This window comes from Capricornis sumatraensis, chromosome 16 (assembly GCF_032405125.1).
Source record: "Capricornis sumatraensis isolate serow.1 chromosome 16, serow.2, whole genome shotgun sequence".
In the NCBI taxonomy this organism is placed as follows: domain Eukaryota; kingdom Metazoa; phylum Chordata; class Mammalia; order Artiodactyla; family Bovidae; genus Capricornis; species Capricornis sumatraensis.
This window is the reverse complement of record NC_091084.1, coordinates 80,724,073-80,745,400: the sequence shown is the minus strand read 5'-3', so window position 1 is coordinate 80,745,400 and position 21,328 is coordinate 80,724,073. Positions and strand designations below refer to the sequence as shown.

The 21,328-nt window shown below is 50.8% G+C and overlaps 1 protein-coding gene across 1 annotated transcript; it reads left to right on the top strand.

Annotated features, from left to right (window-relative positions):
* Positions 1-12,944: 12,944 nt before the first annotated feature.
* Positions 12,945-20,527, top strand: LOC138092950 (proteoglycan 3-like). Its single transcript, XM_068989022.1, has 5 exons — positions 12,945-13,005; positions 13,441-13,739; positions 18,300-18,431; positions 19,607-19,718; positions 20,469-20,527. Exons 1-5 carry the CDS (start codon positions 12,945-12,947, stop codon positions 20,525-20,527), a joined length of 663 nt encoding a protein of 220 aa, XP_068845123.1.
* Positions 20,528-21,328: the final 801 nt, after the last annotated feature.

The following is a 21,328-nucleotide window of genomic DNA, read 5'->3' as shown; positions in this document are numbered from 1 at the left end:
TTTTTTCCTCCAGGGAGAGGCAGATAATAAACAAGAAACCAGCAAAAGAGCAAGAGGGTATCTCTGAGTGTGAAGTGTTAGTTGCTCAGTCGTGTCCGACTCTGCGACCCCATGGACTGTAGCCCACCAGGCTCAGGCTCCTCTGTCCCTGGGATTCTCCAGGCAAGGATACTGGAGTGGGTTGCCATTTCATTCTCCATATCTCTTTGGAGGAAATCAATGAATAATGTGGATCAAAGTAACTAGATATGGGAAGTGTGCTGGGCGGGCTTCTTTAGAAAGAGTTCTCTGAGAAGGCAACCTCTGAGCTGAGCCTGCTGGATGAGAAGGAGTGAGTATCAAAGCTTCAGCCTGGCCAAAGGAGCAGAAATCAGTGTGACAAGGGTCACACACACCAGGGTGGCTGGACAAGTCGACAGATAGAGGGCCTTGGTGGCAGCGGTCATGAGTCTGAATTAATTGCTGGTGCAGAGGCGGCACATTGAATGGGAAGCATGGGCATGATGGGCTTGAATGTACATTATCCAGTGTGGTGGCTTGGGCTAGGGAGGTGGCCGCAGAGATGGAGAGAGACAGATGGCCGGGGGAGGTATTGAGGTGGACGCTGGGGTAGGGGGATGGGCACTGACTGCAAACATTCCTTCCAGGCTTGCTGTGTGCGCACAGTCCCTGGGAGAGGAGCTGCCTGGAGGGGAAGGGGGCGTTATCTCACCTTGGGGGCAGGAAGAGCACTGAACTTCTGAGTCCAGTCCAGGGCGCTTTTCGTATCTTAGGCATGGACACTGGACGGGGTCACTTCTAAAGATCCTTCAAACCCTAGCATTCTTGGTCTATGTCGGTTGCTGAAGCTTTCAAATAGGGAAGTGTCAAAGGAACTGTAACTCAAGGTTGATTTCGAAGGGCAACGGCCTGGATCGCTATCTCCTGGGCTGCTCACTCCTGGGGTGATGTTAACCCTTTCACCACCTCTTACCTGCCCCAGGGGGATGTTGGCTGAGTCTAGGCAGCCCTGAAGTTCTGGTTCCTGCCCTCACCGCTTCTCTGAGAGTGGGACTTGGAGCTAGAGGAGGCTAACCAGTTTCTCATGGTCTGAGGGGAAGGGAGGTGGGGCCTCTGGCTGGAATCAAACCTCTCTTCCTCCTTGTTCATATTTCCTGACTTCTCCCTGGGTTCTTTGGGAGGTCCACCAGCCAATTTGTTTGGGGTGCTCTCCTATGCCTATCAACAGCGCCCCCCACCCCATCAATGGTACCAACTGTAAATTTCATCCTGAGAAGGAAATGGGACTTGAGGGTTGGGTTGTATGTGCCATATAGCAATTGGCGCAAATTTAGTGACTTCAAACAGCATATATTAGCTCACAGTTCTTAGGTCAGAGGTGTGGGCACGGCATCATTACCTAGTCCAAGCTCGCTTTGCTTGCCACATAATAGGCCAATGAATCTGAGAGACAAGGTGTGGAGGCAAGGAAGAGACTTTAATCTGATCGGGAAGCCAGCAGACGGAGAAGATGGCAGGCTAGCGCCTCAAAGCAGCCATCTTCTTGGAGTCTGGATGCCAGGTTCTTTTACAGAGATGAGGGGAGGTGAGGACGCAAAGTAAAAAGGCCGTGGATCTTGCGAACACCTCCTACAATGGCAAGCCTCAGGCAGGGGTGTGTTAATTTCTTCCACCCCGCCATCCACAGGTGGACAAGGTTCTGAACAAAGGCACTTTGAAAGCCAGGCAGAGGGGCAGGACTCTCTGAGGCAACTCATTCTGTACGATTATAATAACAAAAGCAATGCAAGTGAGAGGAGCAGCTCCAACCAGAAGTCAGAATTGGCTTCCTCCCTGCAATAGTGTGGACTGGAGACCCAACCAGTCCATCCTAGAGGAGGTCAGTCCTGAACAGTCATTGGAAGGACTGATGCTGAAGCTGAAACTCCAATACTTTGTCCACCTGATGCGAAGAACTGACTCGTCGGAAAAGACCCTGATGCTGGGAAAGATTGAAGGCAAGAGGAGAAGGGGACGACAGAGGATGAGATGGTTGGATGGCATCACCGACTCAATGGACATGAGTTTGGGCAAACTCCGGGAGCTGGTGATGGACAGGGAGGCCTGGCGTGCTGCAGTCCATGGGGTCGCAAAGAGTCGGACATGACTGAGCAACTGTATGAACTGACCTGAATTGCAACATGGCTGCATATTTTCAGCTCCTGGGTGCCCCAAGGCTAGAATCAAGGTGTTGGCTGAGCTGTGTTCTTATCTAGAGTTCAGGGTCCTCCTCCAGGCTCATGAGGTTGTAGCAGAATTCTGTTCCTGGCTGGCTGTGAGATGGGGCTACTCCACATTCCTTGCCCTCCCTTCCATCCTCAAAGCCAGCAATGGAGAACCTCCCTCGAGGTGAATTCCAATCGAGTTTGTAATCTCTGACTTTAGAAAGAGCCTACTCCCTTTAAAGGGCAGGTCGTTCTCCCTTCCATAAGATCTGTAAAACACAGCACAATCACAGGAAAAAAATACATCCTATAGACGGCCCCAGGGGGTGGGAGAAGGAACTTGGGGGACATCTTAGAATTTCAATCGCACGAGCCAAGAAGGACATTTTTTGGTGGAGAAGTTTGGTGGTATAATTCCTGGCAATTTGAGGACAAACCATCCGGTAAAGTTAGCACTTCCTTTGCCTTTTGGGAGGACATGAAACAGTCTCATGGAAGGTGTGGAACATCACACCGTGTATTGTCGCTGATGGCAGAGTTCAAGGCCCCTTGAACTCATTCGTAGTTTCCAGGTTGATACACCCTGGGGCAGGATGTGGGAGGGTGCAAGTAGGAAGGCAGCTGAGCAGAGTGAGCTGGGTATACGCCACTGCAGGGCTTTCTATCTTCAAGCTGTTATGCGTCGGTCGTGGGAGGGACATAAACCAGACTTGGTAGGTACTGGGCGCCGTGCCCAAGCTGACCTCTGCTCGGTGTGCCCTGTCGGCCCACGTGCATGCTGGTGGGAGCGAAGACCCCTGAGTACCAGGGCTGCCCCTGGGCAGGCTGTCCTAGGGCTATAGTAAGTTCTTCCATGAGCCCGAAGCTGGGATGAGTCCTCGGGAATGAGACCAGGAAGGATGAAACTCAGGGGAGGGGAGAGGTTCTGCTAGGACCCCCCATGGCTGTGCTGTTATGGAGATGGGTGACTGCCGGGGTCCAGCCCCGGGGGACCCAGGGTAATTCGAAGCGGGGGCGGAGTCAGCGTCCTAGGAATTAATTGCTTAATTAAAGATATAGAGGGAGATTAGAAAGAAATAGTGTGGTGGGAAAATTAGTGGAGAAAAGAGGCTGAATAACTTGGTTTATGTGGGATACCAATAAAGCTTCAAGACAAGAAGCTTGTACCACCTACGCAGGCCACCGGCGCCCACTTGAATATCGGAGGGTGCCCTGCCTTGGGCTCCCTCTCATGTGGAACTTAAAAGCCAGGGCAAAATTAGCAGGCTTGGCGAGCACCCACACTCCAGATGGGAATTCAGCCAGAAAAACGGAGAACAAGAAAGAACGACATGGGGGAATCAGTCTTTCCAGAAACTGATCCGATTTCTTTATTTTCAGGTTTGCTTATATACCTTTTTTTACACATAGAGACAAATGGAAATTTTAAAGTCACGCGGGGGTCAGCAGTCCTGACCTTTATCAAAATCAGGTGCTTCATATGAATGTATACAAAAAGGTCTTGGGGGTTTTACATCATCTTCTGGCCATGAGGCCTGCTGACATCGTGATCCTTTCTTTCTGATAACGGTCAGTCAACCAAAAAACTTATTTTCCAGGGGTGATTTTTCTTAAACCAGGCACCACCCTCCAAAGGTACCAGATAAAGTTGCATTCCTATAGGGTGAGGGTGTAGTGGAGTACAATTAAGAAAGGAATTTACTTAGCCTAAGGTTAACATGATTAATCTTAAAGGTTAATACTTATTTCTCCTATATGCTAGTTATATATTCATTAACATGTATAAGGGCAGGGGATTTAGCAGCAAACATTGGCCCAATAAATGAAAAACCCTTCACCAACATGATTTTTATCTTTAGAAAAACCCAAAGGTAACTAAGACTTTCAAAATAGTCCAAACTCTCTGTGCTGTTTATGGTTGAGAGGTTGTAAACAATCATGTACGTAGTAGCAAGAGTGTGGATAATCCTGTCACACAAGCTAGTCTGCCAGCAGAGAGGTTTGACCTGAGACACCCTTGTCACGCCCAGGAATTTTTATTAACTGGAGCTGTAGGCTAACTCCTTCTCCGAGAGAGGTGGGGGACAGCCCCCCGAAAAGTCAGGGGCGTAGGTGAGAGCACAAAACAGTAAAGTAGGCAGACTCTGGTTTTGGGGGGTAGATGCTCGGGAACAGGGGGTCTCCTGAGGCTCGATCCCGCCTTTGCGTTTGCCGAAGTCTCCTTCCTCATGACCTTTGCCATGGGCGGAGTTCCTCACGACCTTTGCCATGGGCAGAGTTCCTCACGACCTTTGCCATGGGCGGAGTTCCTCATGCTGGCTCCCGGCAGATGACTGAGGCTCTTTAGGGCCATCCAAGCTCCGTAGTAACTTTGAGCCTGGAAAGGGGGATCCCTAAGACTCGGGACCTTGCAACATTGGCCTGACATTTCTTGGGAGAAGAGTGCAGGCCCAGGCTCAAAGGCACAGGGCCCCAAGACCTCTGGCTCTTTGCTTCCATGAAATCCAGGTGTGCTGAGCCATGCGCCGCAACTGGAAAAAAGCCCCTCAAAGCAACGAAGACCCAGCGCAGCCAGAGGTGAATCAATTTAAAAAATATTTTAGAGAAAGGATCAGACAGTCAAATAAATAAATAAATAAAAATAAATATTAAAAAAAGATGTCCCTTCCCCACCCCACTGCCCCTGCTGGCCCAAGAGCTGTAAGACGTGGGATCCCAGAAAGCAGAAGGCAGGGCGGAGGCTCAGCAGCTCCCAGCATGTCTGCTACACATGCAGGGTCTTTCATTCTCAGCGAGGTAGATGCTGTTATCCCCAGTTTCTGAACAACAAAAATGAGGTACAGAGAAGTTACAAAAAGTGTCCAGGGTCACACAGCTTTTAACTGGCAGAGTTGGAATTCAAACTTGGACTGTCTGACTCCAGAACGCACACGCTCAGCCACTGCTTCGCACCTCCAATGGATGTCGAGGAAATGGACTGTCTATGGTCGCTAAGCTGTGGATTTCAGACTGGGGACTGTGTAAGCTCAGGGCACAGATGCCAAGCCACCCGCTGGGCTCCCAGAGTCTGCCCCATCGCGCCCCTGTCTGACTGCGATAGCTCTCTCCATACACGCGCGGAGTGGCCCTGCAGGGGGCCTGGGATGGGGGTGAGCAGAACACAGCTCAAAGCTCCCGTTTCGCCTGCAAAGAGGAGCTTCATGACCCAGATAACCACGACGGTGTGATCGCTCACCTAGAGCCAGACATCCTGGAATGTGAAGCCAAGTGGGCCCTCGGAAGCATCACTAAGAATGAAGCTAGTGGAGGTGATGGAATTCCAGGTGAGCTGTTTCAAATCCTGAAAGATGATGCTGTGAAAGTGCTGCACTCAATATGCCAGCAAATTTGGAAAACTCAGCAGTGGCCACAGGACTGGAAAAAGTTAGTTTCATTCCAATCCCAAAGTAAAGCAATGCCAAAGAATGCTCAGACTACCACATAATTGCACTCATCTCACACGCTAGCAAAGTAATGCTCAAAATTCTCCAAGCCAGGCTGCAAGAGTACGTGAACTGTGAACTTCCAGATGTTCAAGCTAGATTTAGAAAAGGCAGAGGAACCAGAGATCAAATTGCCAACATCCACTGGAACATTGAAAAAGCAAGATAGTTCCAGAAAAAAATCTGCTTTATTGACTATGCAAAAGCCTTTGAACTGTGTGGATCACAGTAAACTGTGGAAAATTCTTAAAGAGATGGGAATATCAGACTACCTGACCTGCCTCTTGAGAAATCTGTATGCAGGCCAGGAAGCAACAGTTAGAACTGGATATGGAACAACAGAAGGGTTCCAAATAGGGAAAGGAGTACTTCAAGGCTGTATGTTGTCACTCTGCTTATTTAACTTATAAGCAGAGTACATCATGAGAAACGCTGGGCTGGATGAAGCACAAGCTGGATAAAGATTGCCAGGAGAAATATCAGTAACCTCAGATATGCAGGTGACACCACCCTTATGGCAGAAAGTGAAGAAATAAAGAGCCTCTTGATGAAAGTGAAAGAGGAGAGTGAAAAAGTTGGCTTAAAGCTCAACATTCAGAAAACCAAGATCATGGCATGCAGTCCCATGACTTCATGACAAATAGATGGGAAAACAGTGAAAACAGTGAGAGACTTTATTTTCTTGGGCTCCAAAATCACTGCAGACGGTGACTGCAGCCATGAAATTAAAAGACGCTTGTTCCTTGGAAGAAAAGTTATGACCAACCTAGATAGCATATTAAAAAGCAGAGACATAACTTTGCTAACAAAGGTCTGTGTAGTCAAATCTATGGTTTTTCCAGTAGTCATGTATGGATGTGAGAGTTGGACTATAAAGAAAGCTGAGCCCCGAAGAATTGATGCTTTTGAAGTGTGGTGTTCGAGAAGACTCTTGAGAGTTCCTTGGACTGCAAGGAGATCCAACCAGTCCATCTTAAAGGAGATCAGTTCTGACTATTCATTGGAAGGACTGATGCTGAAGCTGAAACTCCAATTCTTTGGGTACCTGATGCAAAGAGCTGACTCATTGGAAAAGACCCTGATGCTGGGAAAGATGGAAGGTGGGAGGAGAAGGGGACGACAGAGGGTGAGATGGTTGGATGGCATCACCGACTCAATGGAGATGAGTTTGAGCAAGCTCTGGGAGATGGTGAAGGACGAGGAAAGCTGGTGTGCTGCAGTCCATGGGGTTGCAAAGAGTTGGACATGACTGAGCGGCTGCACTGGGCTGAGGGGAGGGCTGCACTGGGTCTCTGTCGGCATCTCAAGGTGTGGTGTGGGGCTTCCCTCTAGTTGCAGCGTGCGGGCTCTCTGGGGCACATGGACTCTGTAGGTGCAGCTCGTAGGCTTAGGTGTGGTATGTGGGATCTTAGTTCCCCAATCAGGGATCGAACCCAGGCCCCCCTGCATTGGGAGCTCAGAGCCTTATCCACTGGACCACCAGGAAAGTCCCCTGTTATGGCTCTTGCTGAGTCGTCCTCTGATTCCTGCATCTGTCTCCTTAGTCAGTGGAAGCAGAGAAAGGATGCCTCCATCCTTGGCTCAAGATGGGAGGTATGGGTCTCTGAGTTTCCCACCCTTTCCAATGTGTATACTATTGACTTTCGTTAGAATTGTGGTATTGGAGAAGTCCCTTGGACTGCAAGGAGACCAAACCAATCAATCCTAAAGGAAATCATTCCTGAATATTCGTTAGAATGAATGATGCTGAAACTGAAGCTCCAATACTTTGGCCACCTGATGCAAAGAGCCGACTCATTAGAAATGACCCTGATGCTGGGAGGGATTGGGGGCAGGAGGAGAAGGGGATGACTGAGGATGAGATGGTTGGATGGCATCACCAACTCAGTGGACATAAGTTTGAGCAAGCTCCGGGAGTTGGTGATGGACAGGGAGGCCTGGCGTCCTGCAGTCCATGGGGTCACAAAGAGTCGGACACGATGGAGCCAGTGAACAGCAACAGTGAAGGAAAGGGCCCTGTCCTCACCTGTGCCAAGGTCGCCCCACCTGCACCTCTCGCTCGTGTCCTTTCTGCCCGGATCACGTGTTCCCCTCCCTTCTGTTCACTGTTAATGCTTCCAGGTGAGCATCAACTCAACTCCTAATCTGCCTGGAGCCTTCCCCTTCCTCTTCCACCGTGGAATTTCTTCAGCATCACCGGAGAGTGCTTCTTGGCTTGGGTCTTAATCTTTCTCCTCTTGTTTAACCTGGATGTGTTTCCTCTTACCGGCCAGGCTGTAAACAAATTGAGGGCAAGGATTATACTTCGCTGTGATTTTGTTTGCACCTGGATGGATCGCATGATAAAGCACATGAAAGGGGACAGAAATTTGGTGAACTGAATTTGAATTCCAACCCTGCTATTTGCCTGAACAATGTATTTAACCATCCATTCACTGAACATTCTTTATTGAGGACCTACTATGGGCAGGCACTGTATGAGGCACCAAAGATACAAGCGTGAGTAAACAGATGTGGTTTCTGCTATTCTGGAGCTTATAGCCTAGAAGGGAGATAGATGTTAACCCACTAACCAGACAATCTCTCAAAAAAGAGACAACGACTAACGCCAACAGGCACTCTGAAGCTCAAGCACATGGAGTTACAGCAGCGTATGTAAAGGACCTAGTGTGGGGAGGGGGAGTGCAGAGTGGGTCAGGAGCCACGCGGAGCCTTGGTTTCCTCACCTGGACAATGGAGAGATCAGCCACCTAGCTCTCTAGGTTGTTGTAAATGGGGCAATATAGTGCATTGCCTATATTATAATGAGCAGTGTATGTTACCAAAATGAAGGCTGGTAGGTTGCCAACTGAGTCATTATGCTCGTTTTTTTTGTAAAGTTTTATTATTTTTAAATTAATTGTTGTGTATTGTTGTTTGCTTTGGGTTGCCCTGGGTCTTGGTTGCTGAGTGCGGGCTTCCTCCGGTTGAGGGGAGCGGGGACTGTTCCTCCTTGCGGTGTGTGGACTTCTCAATGTGGCGGCTTCTCTTGCTGCAGAGTGTCGGCTCCAGGCCCGTGGGCCTCAGTACTGGTGGCGCGTGGCTTAGTTGCTCCGAGGCATGCGGAATCTTCCTGGACTTCGGATCGACCCCATGTCTCCTGGCAATTGGATTCTTATCCACTGTACCACCAGGGACGTCCTAATTGAGTGGTTACATTCTCAAGGAAGTGGGGTCAGGCAGAGGCGACCATTTCCTGTGCTCAGACATCCGCATGACTGTGATTCTCAGATACATTTCCCATCAGAAGAGTCAGCTGGGAAGCTTTTTGAAAGGGCACACATGCCCTCCACTCTAGACCTACCAGGCAGTCGAAATGTCCCAGGGTGGGGTTTGTGTATTTCACAGTCATTACTAAGGCTTCTTGCAAAATTTCAGAGGGGGCACACGCAGATCGCAACCACTGAGGCACGCACAGCCACGACAGGAAGGGAGGCAGCCAACCAGCTTCCCTCTCTTCCTTCTACGCCCGGAGGCCACCAAGGTGAACAGGCCAGTGTGGATCTGTTTAGCACGGCAGCTCCACGCTCTGCGGCTATATAAAGGAAACTCACAGACAGACACTTGCATATGGTTTTTCCTTTGTAAAAGCATTGAAACGGAGCAGGACCATATGGCCCTTGCCCCCACCCCACCCCCATCCCACCATGTCATCTGCTTGCCTTTTGCATGTGGAAACTTTTAGTCCAAAAATAACAGTTCAATCAGAAAAGTGAGAAATGCTGAGGCAAAGGAAGACTGTAAGGAGCACAATAACAATAATGTGGTCGTTAAGCGAAGTCAAGGAGTTTTCGTCCTTTCTCAAGGGCTGCGGATCACATTCTGAGCCATATCCCGTGAGCTGTCTTATCGCTACTGAAACACCGGGTGGGGAAGTTAATTACCCCATGACCGGACTATACCCAGGACGTGAGCGGCCACAGTTCCGATAATCGGCCTCAAAGAAACGGGAACAAGTGCACCCCGGAACTGAAGATTAACTGTAGCTGATACAACCAAGACGACGCCGGTCAGACCGCCGCCGACCAGTCTGAAGATGGCTGTCGGAGCCGACTGCGCTGCTTCTGCGTGTGGCCCCTCCCCGTCCCGTGTCTATAAAGGCTCTCGCGCCCCGCTTGTCAGGAGCCGGAGCCCACGCTGGCCTTTCGGCAACAGTGCTCTCATACTAGACTCCTTTCTCTGCAGTTTGCTGCTCTCTTTTCGCTTCACAATACAGCATACACGTCTCTTCAGGTTCACAGATAAATGTCCAAACCTTCTTTTAAGAGTCATATTGGGGGTTCCCTTGTGGTCCAGCGGTTAGGACTCTGCCTTCCTGTGCAAGGGTGCAGATTAAATCCCTGGTCAAGGAGCTAAGATTCTAACTAGCTGTGTGGCCTTGGGCCAGGTACTTAGCTCTCCGACTAGAACGGCAGCGCCTAAGGCCCTCAGATGAACGAAAGGATAAAGTAAGCAGGATAAAGACGCAAAAGCCTTAATGGAGCACAGCGCTGGGACAGTGGTGGAGCTTCAGAAGTGTTAGGTCCAGACTTCCAGCCCCTTGGTTAAGACTCTGAGCTTCCGCTGCAGGGCGTGTGGGTTCTGTACTTGGTTGGAGAGTTAAGACTCTGCCTGCCTCCTGGCAAGGCCTTGAAAGCTGTTTCCAGTTTCACATCGGGCAGGCATCACCGTAATGACTGAGGATGTCCCTGAAATCACTGGGATGTCTTTGCCCAGGGTCAGATTAGGGGAGGGGCCCGCCAGAGGGATGGGATTCCAGGGACAGGAGGCCAAGGGTAGACAGGCGGATAAGGAGCCAGAAGGCCTGTCTGACTTGTCTTGTGGTCTTTGGCGACTTACTTCAGCCCTCTGAGAGGCCGTTTCCTAATGTGTGAAACAGGGACGTTTACATGAAACAGCGTTTGAAAAGCATATCATGGTGCTGGTTCGCAACACCAGATGATGTTACTGGTCATCCCAACTGCTGCGTGAAATGGTGTCCTTGGCCTGGGCCCAGGACTGGAAGAATAATGGAGGGATGCCTCCACTCCTCCTCCAAGGGAAGTCTCCAGTTTGAAATCCGGGGACCGGGTTTTCCCTCTCTGGAATTGACCAATCCCCCCCCAACCCCAAGTCAGGTAGATAAGCGGAGGGTTGGGTCCGTTGGCCCCGGGAGATAACGGCTGAGACCGTTACTCTGCAATCAGCCCAGAAGTGGCCTCTCAGACATTTCTCCATCTGCAGGGCCCCGGGGAGAGCAGAGCAGGGGCAGGCATCCAGGCCAGTCAGCCTCGGGGCACCCTGTCCCCGGTGCCCTGAGCACTGGACGGCTGGGCAGGAGGGCAGGAACAAAGGTGCACTGTCCCGCGAGGGTACCCCAGAGTGAGGCCCCACCCCGACGGGGCCACGGGCTCGGGCCCGGGACGTCTGGCAGGATCAAGCCTCAGCCTTGCTGGCCTCTCCTCGGATTGCAGTGAACGTGGCTGGAACTTGATCAGTATTTGGGCATTTTGGTCATCACGGTACTTTGGCGTTTATTCTGATAGTTAAGAAAAATTTCACGAAATATTTATTTATCTTGATTACTGCATACTTCTGAGTCCCCTGAACTTTTGCAGCTGAGGCCGGTGGCTCCCTCGCCGCCCCTCACTGCTCGCCGCGGTGGTGACACAGAGCTGGTGGGAGACGGGGAGTCCGGGTGAGCAGGAGGGCGGCCCACGGAGCATCCGAACGACCTTGTAGGAAGGTCTCCATCCCACCTGCTTTCTCCTTGCCAGCAGATAGGGCTCAAGGCTGGACGAAATGGCCTGTTCTAGATCAGTGGTCCTGAAAGGGGCAATTTTACTTTCCACTGTTATTTGTAAACGTGTGGGGCATATCCTGGTGTGTGACTGGGGAGGCACGATTGACTTCCAGTGGGCAGAGAGCCAAAGATGCTGTGAAGCTTCCTATGAGACACAGGACAGATCATGCCCCCAGCCTCCAACATAGAACCGTGTGACCTGCAAGCGTTAAGATGCAAAGGTTGAGAACCTTCAACTAGAGTGGCAGCGTAAAGGAAAGAACATCAATTTTTCATCTTAAAGATGAGAAAGAGACGGAGCGAGAGAAGGAGAGGGAGAGACAGGGAGAGAGTGAAGAAGGGAAAGGGGGACAGACAGAGACAGGGAGAGCAGGGTTTCAGCCTCAGAGGCTTAGTGTCCCAGCTCCCTCATTCCTGCAGGAACTTGGCAAGTCACCGGCCCGCTCTGAATCTCATTCTTCACATCAGTGAAGTCGGGCTGATCGCACGTTCTCCTGGGACCGAGGTTAGGATTGTGAGGATTCGGGATGTGCCGCACAGGAAGCAGGCACACATGGCCCACACCAGAGCTCAGGAGGCCGAGCCCCCCGAGCCTCCCCCTCCTCCCCCTGCTCTCCCTGCTCCCTGGATCCTCCACGGCATTTGCTGGAAAACTGACCCAGGGAAGGCTGCTTCTGGGACTGAAAGGGTTGTTCAGACCTGGACCCTTGAGGGCACTGATGAAAATTCAGTCTGGACAGTAGTCATGGGGGCTTCAGGAGCATACTAGGGTGTTAGGGCACCTATGTCCAAACAGGAGGCAGGGCCCTCACGTCCCAGCAGAGAGCAGGGCCCAACGGTGGGAGGACTGAGCCAACCTCTTATCAGCCCCGCTGTCCAACCCCCGAGCCTGGGGCAATCCCCCTGGCCTCTTCCCACTTCCCCAAAGCCTGGTATAAGGGCAGCTTCTGTGCACCAACAGCCAGAGGCTGAGAGCAGAGGCTTCAGACTCTCAGGAGGCAAGTGTCCCTCGGCTTCCCTGGGAGGACAGGTCCGGGGCTGGAAAGAACCTGGGCTCTGTATGGGACACGCCGGGGACTCCGGTCCCTTTCCCATAATGACCACTGTCCTGCCCCTTCTTCCCCAGTGGGCCTGACTCTGGCCCTGAAGGTGAGCGCACCTGTTCCTGCAGGAATTCCGGTCTGAGCTGCGTGCCGTCCCAGGGAGCAGTGAGGCGCTCTCAGGGAAAGGGACTTGAGTTGATGAGCCCCTGTTCTTCCCCTGATCCTCCAGCTTGGGGTCTGTTTGGTGGGGGACAAGGAAGCTCTCCACTTTGCCCTTCAATCTACCAGTTGAGCAGACCCTGCCTCTCCACTGTGTTCCAGGGGCCCTGCAGACACAAGGCAAATCCCCAGGAGGGAACGTGGAGCTGTGTGTCTGTCACAGGACTGCAGGGACATGAAAGGCTGCCTGCTCCTGCCCCTTCTCCTGCTGGGGACAGTTTCTGCTCTCTATCTGGGTGAGTGCTCCCCTTCCCTTCTCACACATCTTCCTCTCCTCTTTCCTGCATCGTTTCTCGCTCTTGCAGGTCCAGGGCCATAGGCCCCTCTTCAGTTGCCCCAGCCCCTCTCTTGTAAGATTTCTGCAGGACCCAGAGCTGTGACCTGAACTTTCTCCCGGGCCTCCTTTGCAAAGAAAAACACTCACCTGTGAAGAGGAGGGCTTCTCACATCTCTCACTCCCAAATTACCCAAACGTGGTGTCAGCTGGCATCAGGTTCTCATGCAATTGTGTGTGTGATGCAAGAATTCTGGCTCATCCAACACCCAAGGGATCCTTCCAGTCTTTGGTTCCAGAAGGGGTCCCTAGGAAGAGTGAGTGGAGCCATCAGAGCTGTCCGTGGTCCTGGAGGAAGGTGGTACCTGGTCTGATGGTGGGTTATTTCTTTTTGCAGAGAAGGATGCCTCCCATATGGGCAGTCCGCAGACACAGGCAGACCTGAGCCAGGATCCTGAAGGCTCAGGGGGGCAGGAAGGAGAGCTGGCCCTGAGTGGTGAGGTGCTTGATTCGGGGGGAGAGGAGGCCGAGGACGCCCACGACGATGAGGGCGACTTTGAGTTAGACCCAGATGACTTAGATGAGGACGTGCAGTGCCCCAAGGAAGAGGAGACAGTGCAACTTCCAGGCAGTCCTGAGTGCAAGAGCTGCCACTACAGGATGGTGCGGACTCCAAGAAGGTTCTGCCATGCTCAGGTAAGCGGCAGTGAGGCTGCACCCAAGGAATTCGGAGACCAGAGTGGATTCAGCCTTCTCTCTCTATTATTTAGACTAGGGGTTCTCCAAGCCTAGCATCCAGCAGAAGTCTTGTGAAGCACAGATTTCTGGGCCCCATCACTTCAGTTTCTAGATTAGTAAATCCGAGGTGTAAAGGTTTATAACAAATTCCTAGGTGATGAGATTGTTGGTCTAGAAATTACACGCTGATAGCCACTGGTTTAGATGAAAAGCTTTGGTGTGGGAGACACCTGTGTTGTGTCCTGGCTCTGCCTCATGCTGTTTCATTTGGGCAAGTCACTTCACCTTTCAGGGCTCCGGTATCCTCATTTGTAAAATGGAGATGCATGATGCCACCTCTTAGAGAGTTATGGTGAGGATTAACTAACACACGGAAAGTATTTAGAATATCTGATGTTGTTCGGTCACTAAGTTGTGTCCAGCTCTTTTTGATCCCATAGAGTGTAGCACTTCAGGCTTCCCTGTCCTTCACCATCTCCTGGAGTTTGCTCAAACTCATATCCATTGAGTCAGTGATGCCATCCAAGCATCATCCTCTGCCGCCCCCTTCTCCTTTGGTCTTCAATCTTTCCCAGGGTCAGTCTTTTCCAGTGAGCCAGCTCTTCGCATCAGATAACCAAAGTATCGGAGCTTTGGCTTCAGCTTCAGCTTCAGTCCTTCAAATCATTATTAGGGTTGATTTTCTTTAGGATTGACTGATTTGATCTCTTTGTAGTCCAAGGGAGTGTCAAGAGTCGTCTCCAACACTGCAAGATGAAAGCATCCGTCTTTGGCACTCAGTGTTCTTTGTGATCCAACTCTTACCCCCGTACATGCCTACTGTGAAAACCATAGCTTTGACTCTATGGGCCTTTGGTGGTAAAGCGATGTCTCTGCTCTTTAATTTGCTGCCTTGGTTTGTCGTAGCTTTTCTTCCAAGGAGCAAACATGTTTGAATTTCTTGGCTGCAGTCACTGTCTGCAGAGATTTTGGAGCCCAAGAAAATAAATCTATCACTGATTCCACTTTTTCCCCTTCTATTGAAAAAGTGATGGGACCAGATGCCATAATCTTCGCTTTCTGAATATTGAATTTTAAGCCAGCTTTTCCCATTCTCCTCTTTCACTCTCGTCAAGAGGGTCTTCATTTCCTCTTCACTTTCTGCCATTAGAATTATATTGTCTGCATATCTGAGGTTGTTGATATTTCTCCTGGTATTCTTGATTCCAGCTTGTGATTCATCTAGCCTGCATCTTGTATGAGGTACTCTGCATATGAGTTAAATAAACAGGGTAACAATATACAGCCTTGACGTACTCCTTTCCCAATTTTGAACCAGTCTGTTGTCTCATGTCCAGTTCTAACTGTGGCTTCTTGATCCACATACAGGTTTTTTAGGAGACAGGTAAGGTGGTCTGTTATTTCCACCTCTTTGAGAATTTCCCACAGCTTGTCGTGATCTATAGAGTCAAAGGCTTTTGTGTAGTCAGTGAAGCAGACGTGGATGTCTTTTGGAATGCACTTTTTTCCTCTATGATCCAATGAATGTTGGCTATTTGACCTCTGATTCCTCTGCCTTTTGTAAATCCAGCTTGTACATCTGGAAGTTCTTGGTTCACACTGCTGAAGCCTAGCTTGAAGGATTTTGAACATGACCCTGCTAGCATGTGAAATAAGCACAATTGTATGGTAGCTTAAACATTCTTTGGCATTGCTGTTCTTTGGGATAAGCATGAAAACTGACCTTTTCAGTCCTGTGGCCACTGCTGAGTTTTCTAAATTTGCTGACATCCTGAGTGTGGTTGGAAGCCTGGCATGCTGCCGTCCATGGGGTCACAAAGAATCGGACACGACTGAGCGACTTAACTGAACTGAACTGATCGAGTGCCACACTTTAGTAGCATCATCGTTCAGGGTTTTCCACAACGTCACCTAGCTTTTCCTGGTGATGCTTCCTAAGTCCCACTTGATTTCACACTCCGGGGTGTCTGGCTCTAGTTGAGTGGCCACACCACAGTGGCCATCCGAGTCACTAAGACTTTCTGTACAGTCGCAAAGACTTTCTGCACAGTCACTAAGACTTTCTGCACAGTCACTAAGACTTTCTGCACAGTCACTAAGACTTTCTGCACAGTCACTAAGACTTTCTGCACAGTCACTAAGACTTTCTGCACAGTCACTAAGACTTTCTGCACAGTCACTAAGGCTTTCTGCACAGTCACTAAGGCTTTCTGCACAGTCACTAAGACTTTCTGCACAGTCACTAAGACTTTCTGCACAGTCACTAAGACTTTCTGCACAGTCACTAAGACTTTCTGCACGGTCACTAAGACTTTCTGCACAGTCACTAAGACTTTCTGCACGGTCACTAAGACTTTCTGCACAGTCACTAAGACTTTCTGCACGGTCACTAAGACTTTCTGCACAGTCACTAAGACTTTCTGCACAGTTCTCCTGTGTAGTCTTGCCTCCTGTTATTAATTTCTCCTACTTCCGTTAGGTCTTTATTGTTTATGTCCATTAGTTTGCCCATCTTTGCATGAAATGTTCCCTGATATCTCTAATTTTTTTGAAGAAATCTTTACTCTTTTCCATTATACTCTTTCCCTCTACTTCTTTGCACTGTTCCTTTAAGAAGACCTTATCTCTCCTGCTGTTCTCTGGAGCACCACAGTTAGGTGGGTATATCTTTCCTTTCCTCCTTTGCCTTCTGCTTCACTTCTTCCCTCAACTCTTTGTAAAGCCTCCTGAGACAACCACTCTGCCTTATTGCATTTCTTTTTCTTGGGGATGGTTTTGGTCACCACTTCCTGTACAGTGTTATGAGCCTCATCCATAGTTCTTCAGGCACCCTGTCTCTCAGATCTAGTCCCTTGAATCTATTCTTCATCTCCACTGTATAATCATAAGGGATTTGATTTAGGTCTTACCTGAATCGCCTAAGAGGTTTTCCCTGCTTTCTTCATTTTAAGCCTGAATTTGGCAATAAGTTCATGATCTGAGCCACAGTCAGCTCCTGGTCTTGTTTTTGCTGACTTTATAGAGCTTCTCCATCTTTGGCTGCAAAGAATATAATTTGATTTCAGTGTTGGCCATGTGGTGATGTCTATGGGTAGAGTCATCGTTTCTTTTGTTGGAAGAGGGAGATTGCAACCTTTGCCGTGCTCATTCTGTACTCCAAGGCCAAACTTGCCTGTTACTCCAGGGGTCTCTTGACTTCTCTCTTTTGCATTTCAGTACCCTATGATGAAAAGGACATCATTTTCTGTGTATTAGTTCTAGAAGGTCCTATACGTCTTTGTAGAACTGGTCAACTTCAGCTTCTTCAGCATCAGTGCTTGGGGCATAGACTTGTATTAGTGTCGTTTTGAGTGGCTTGCCTTGGAGACGGAGATCTTTCTGTCATTTTCCAGTTCCGCCCGAGATTGCGGTTCAGACTCTTTTGCTGGCTACGGGCTACTCCGTTTCCTCCAAGGGATTCGTGCCTTCACAGCTGCTGCGGTGGTCCTGTGACTCATATGTGCCCATTCCCGTCATTCTAGTTCACCGATTCCTGACATGCTGAAGTTCCCTCCTGTCGTCTCCTGCTTGACCAAGCCTAACTTACCCTGATTCACAGACCTAACATTCCAGGCTCCTATGCAATACTGTTCTTTACAGCATCAGACTTTCACCACCAGATGCACCCATAACTGAGCATCGTCTTTGCTTTGGCCCAGGTGCTTCGTTCTTTCTGGAACTATTGTAATTGCCCCCCACTCCTCCTCAGCTGCATATAGGGCACCTTCCAACCCGGGGTCTCACTTTCTAGTGTCCTATTTTTTGCCTTCTCATACTGTGCATGAAGTTTTCGTAGCAAGAATACTGGAGCGGTTGGCCATTCCCTCCTCCAGTGGACCAGGTTTCGTCAGGACTCTCCATGTGACCCGTCCGTCTTGGATGGCCCCACATGGCATGGCTGAGAGCTTCATTGAGTTACACAAGCTCCTTTGCCAGGACAGTGCTGTGATCCATGAAGGGAGACTGGTCCTTGGGTCATTGTAGGTTCTCCATAAGCGCTGCCATGGGGGTGGGAAGGAGGCTCAGAAGGGGGGAGATCTATGTGTCCTTGTGACTGACTCACATTGCTGTTCAGCAGAAACCGACAAAACACTGTTAAGCAATTATCCTCCAACTGCAAATTAAAAGAGAATAACAAAGCATTTGACCTTGGAGATCAAGATGAAAAGTAAAGGCCAGAGCAAGTGAATACCTGCTTTAAACATCTTTCAGATATAATGTTATTTTGTATACAATTGAATACTTCCATATAAAAATAATGTAAAAACATTTTTTAAATGGCGCTTTTAGTTATTCTGAGTATTATTACTCATTACTGCCAGAAGTTCCTGACATCGAATAAAGAAGCAAGAGATGGGATTCAGGGGGGCTATAGACCCCTGGTTTCTGAGCTGGAAAAGGATGTGGGCGGGTCTCTTGTGGAGGCTGACGGCCTTGCAAGAAAACAGTGAGTTTCTACCCCACTTCGTCTCTCTGCAGAGAATCTGCAGGCGTTGCTACCGAGGCAACCTCGTCTCCATCCACAGCTACCGCTTTGACTATCGCGTGAGACGCTGGGCAAGAAGGACCAACCAGTCACAGGTCTGGATCGGAGGCGTCATCAGGGGCAGGGTAAGTGAGGGTCAGTTCTCAGGTCTTGTTTTAAAGGTGGTTTAATACTGCAAAGTGAATCCACTATTGTTTTACATTTTTCATTATTTAGGACGATGTTGGGTCTCTGTCGCTGCGCCGGCGCTTTCTCTAGTTGCCGCCAGTGGGGGTTGCTGCCTCCTTGCAGTGCTCAGGCTTCTCACCGCTGGCTTCTCACCGGCTTCTCATGCTGCACAGCGTGGGCTCTAGGGTGCCGGCCGTCACAGCTGCTGTGAATGCTCGAGAGACCTTGCTCAGTAGCTTTGATGCCAGGGCTTAGCTCCTTTGCAGCACGTGGGGCCTTCTAGGACCAGGGACGAACCCACGGCGCCTGCAAGGGCAGGCAGCTTCTTCACCACTGGACCACGAGGGAAGTCGTTTCTGAGTGCCTCAAGGCACCACCTGCCCCCATCGGGCCTCATCCTGGCCTGGAAGCTGGCTTGTGCTGACTTAGGAGACGTGATGACTGAGCGCTTCTCTTCCTCACCTGTGTTTAAGGGCTTCTCGCTTGCAGCCTTAATTCTGCCATGGTGGATGCACTTACACCAGAGAAATGGACAATTATTATAAATCAGGGTTCTTTCTTTCCTCTGCCTCACACTTTCCACCAAAGCTGGCTGTGAAATGTTAATTAGCAGATCACTGGAGTCAGGAGACGAGAGTTCATACCCAGCTTGGTCCCTTAGTGGCTGAATGCCTGCCTCCATATTTCAGTGTCCTCATCTCTGAGGAGGTCCTTCTCTCAGAGTGACCCGGGGGCTGTGCCTGAAGAAGCGCCGTCACATTTGGTGCTCATGTGTGGTCCCGGGACCAGAGTCTCAACACCACTTGGTAGTTGTAGAGATACAGGACCCTGGGCCGCACCCCAGACCTCCCGAATCAGGATCCGCATTTCCACCAGATGGCTAGGAGACTGTCTGCTCAGTGAAGTCTGAGAAGCCTGCTCTGTGTGAGAGCTGGAAGCGATGTTTGCTGTTACGTGTCACTGCCTGAAAACGCTCAGGCGTGTGTCTGTACGGGGGGTCCTAGCCAGGTGACACAGTGAGAGGAGATTATAGACACAGTGTCCAGAAGCCCCAGCACCCCAAGACTTTCAGGAGCCCCAGCACCTGTCTTCCTGGACCTCCACCCTCTGACCCAGCCTCTCTCTTCTCTAGTCCCGTTGCAGGAGATTTCGCTGGACCGATGGGAGTCGCTGGAATTTTGGATACTGGGCCCGAGGGCAGCCTGGGAATGGGAGAGGCCACTGCATAACCCTGTGCACCAGAGGTGAGGGGGCTAGGTGCCCGGACAAGGTGGAGGGGTGGACTCGCACACACGTCTCTGTGAGCTGCACAGACACACCTCCCCTCACACCCTCCCCCACTAGAGAACCCCGCCCTGTGTGTGAGCAGGGCTGAGGGGCAGGGATCCTCAGAGCCACAGAGAGGGGTCCTGGACGGGGCTGGGTGCTCTGTGTCCTCCAGACTCAGCGAGGCTCCTTCCCTTCCTCTGATGGGATGGTGACAAGGAGTGAGTGTGGGACAGATCGGAGGAACACTCGGGAACGGGAGGTATGGCCAAGGGACACGGGAAAGATGTGGGAACTAGGGCCAGCTGACAGATGATTCCCCAGCTCCCAACAGCTCGGCTGCCCGACGTAAGGGAGTTTAGAACAGGGCCGAAGACCACACAGGCTGGAGTCAGGTGGCCGAGGTCCTCAACTGGCTCTACCACTTGTCTGCTGAGATCAGAGCAGGTTATCACTCCCCCGAACCTCAGTTTTCCCCATCTGTGAAATGGGAGTGCTGACTGCCCCGACCTCTTGGCGTCACTGTGAGGATGGAAGGACAGTCCATAGGAAGCCCTTAGCACACTGTCTATGCAAGGGAAGAGATCAGTGATCGTGGCTAGCTTGGACGTGGGGAGACATACGGCCCTCAGATTGCCTGGAAAAGGTGACCTGTGAGGTGCCTGACGGTGGGGGTTGGGGGACACACTCAGATGGGCAACTGACATCACTGTGCTCTCTGCCACCAGGGGGTCACTGGCGACGAGCTTCATGCCAGAGGCGGCTGCCCTTCGTCTGCGCCTTCTAAATCAGAGGTGTGGAGACCCTGCCTCTCCACCATCCTGGCCACCCCGCCCCACCCCTGGCCCCCTTGCCCCTCGCTTGTCCACGTCATAAAAACGACACTTCTCACAGCATCTCCTGACTCTGTTTTCTTCATTGCGCATGTTGGGGGACTCTTCGGGGTTGGGAAATCTAGGAAGCTCTCAGTTCAGCTTTGTGGGGCCCAGACTGGGTCTTTGAGGATTTAAAAGCTGGAGCAGGATGGCTGAGTGGTGAGGGTTGGGGGGTTGGGGTGCTGGAGTGTTTGGCTGCAGCGCTGGCTGGGGGTGGAGGTGGGCCAGGCCGAGGAGGGGGTGTCTGGCTCCAGAAGACCCTTTCCCAGGGTCCCGTGGAAGAAAGCCGTTGGTGAGCAGTTGGGCAACTGGCCCTCTTCGTCTGGATTGAGTGAGGCGTGTGGGGCAGTGTCGGAAGTGGTGACTTTCCAGAATGGAGGCCACATGGTGGATTTAAGAATTGGGTGGAGACAGGAGGTCCCACTAGGGGTCTCCACATGGTGCACGGAGAAACCTCCTCAAGGGGTGGACGCCTCCTCCAGCTCCGTGTCGTCTTCACCACATGTTCAGTTCAGCTCAGTTCAGTTCAGTCGCTCAGTCGTGTCCGAGTCTTTGCAACCCCATGGACCGCAGCACACCAGGCCTCCCTGTCCACCACCAACTCCCTGAGTTTACTCAAACTCATGTCCACTGAGTCGATGATGCCATCCAACCATCTCATCCTCTGTCGTCCCCTTCTCCTCCTGCCCCCAATCTCTCCCAGCATCAGGTTC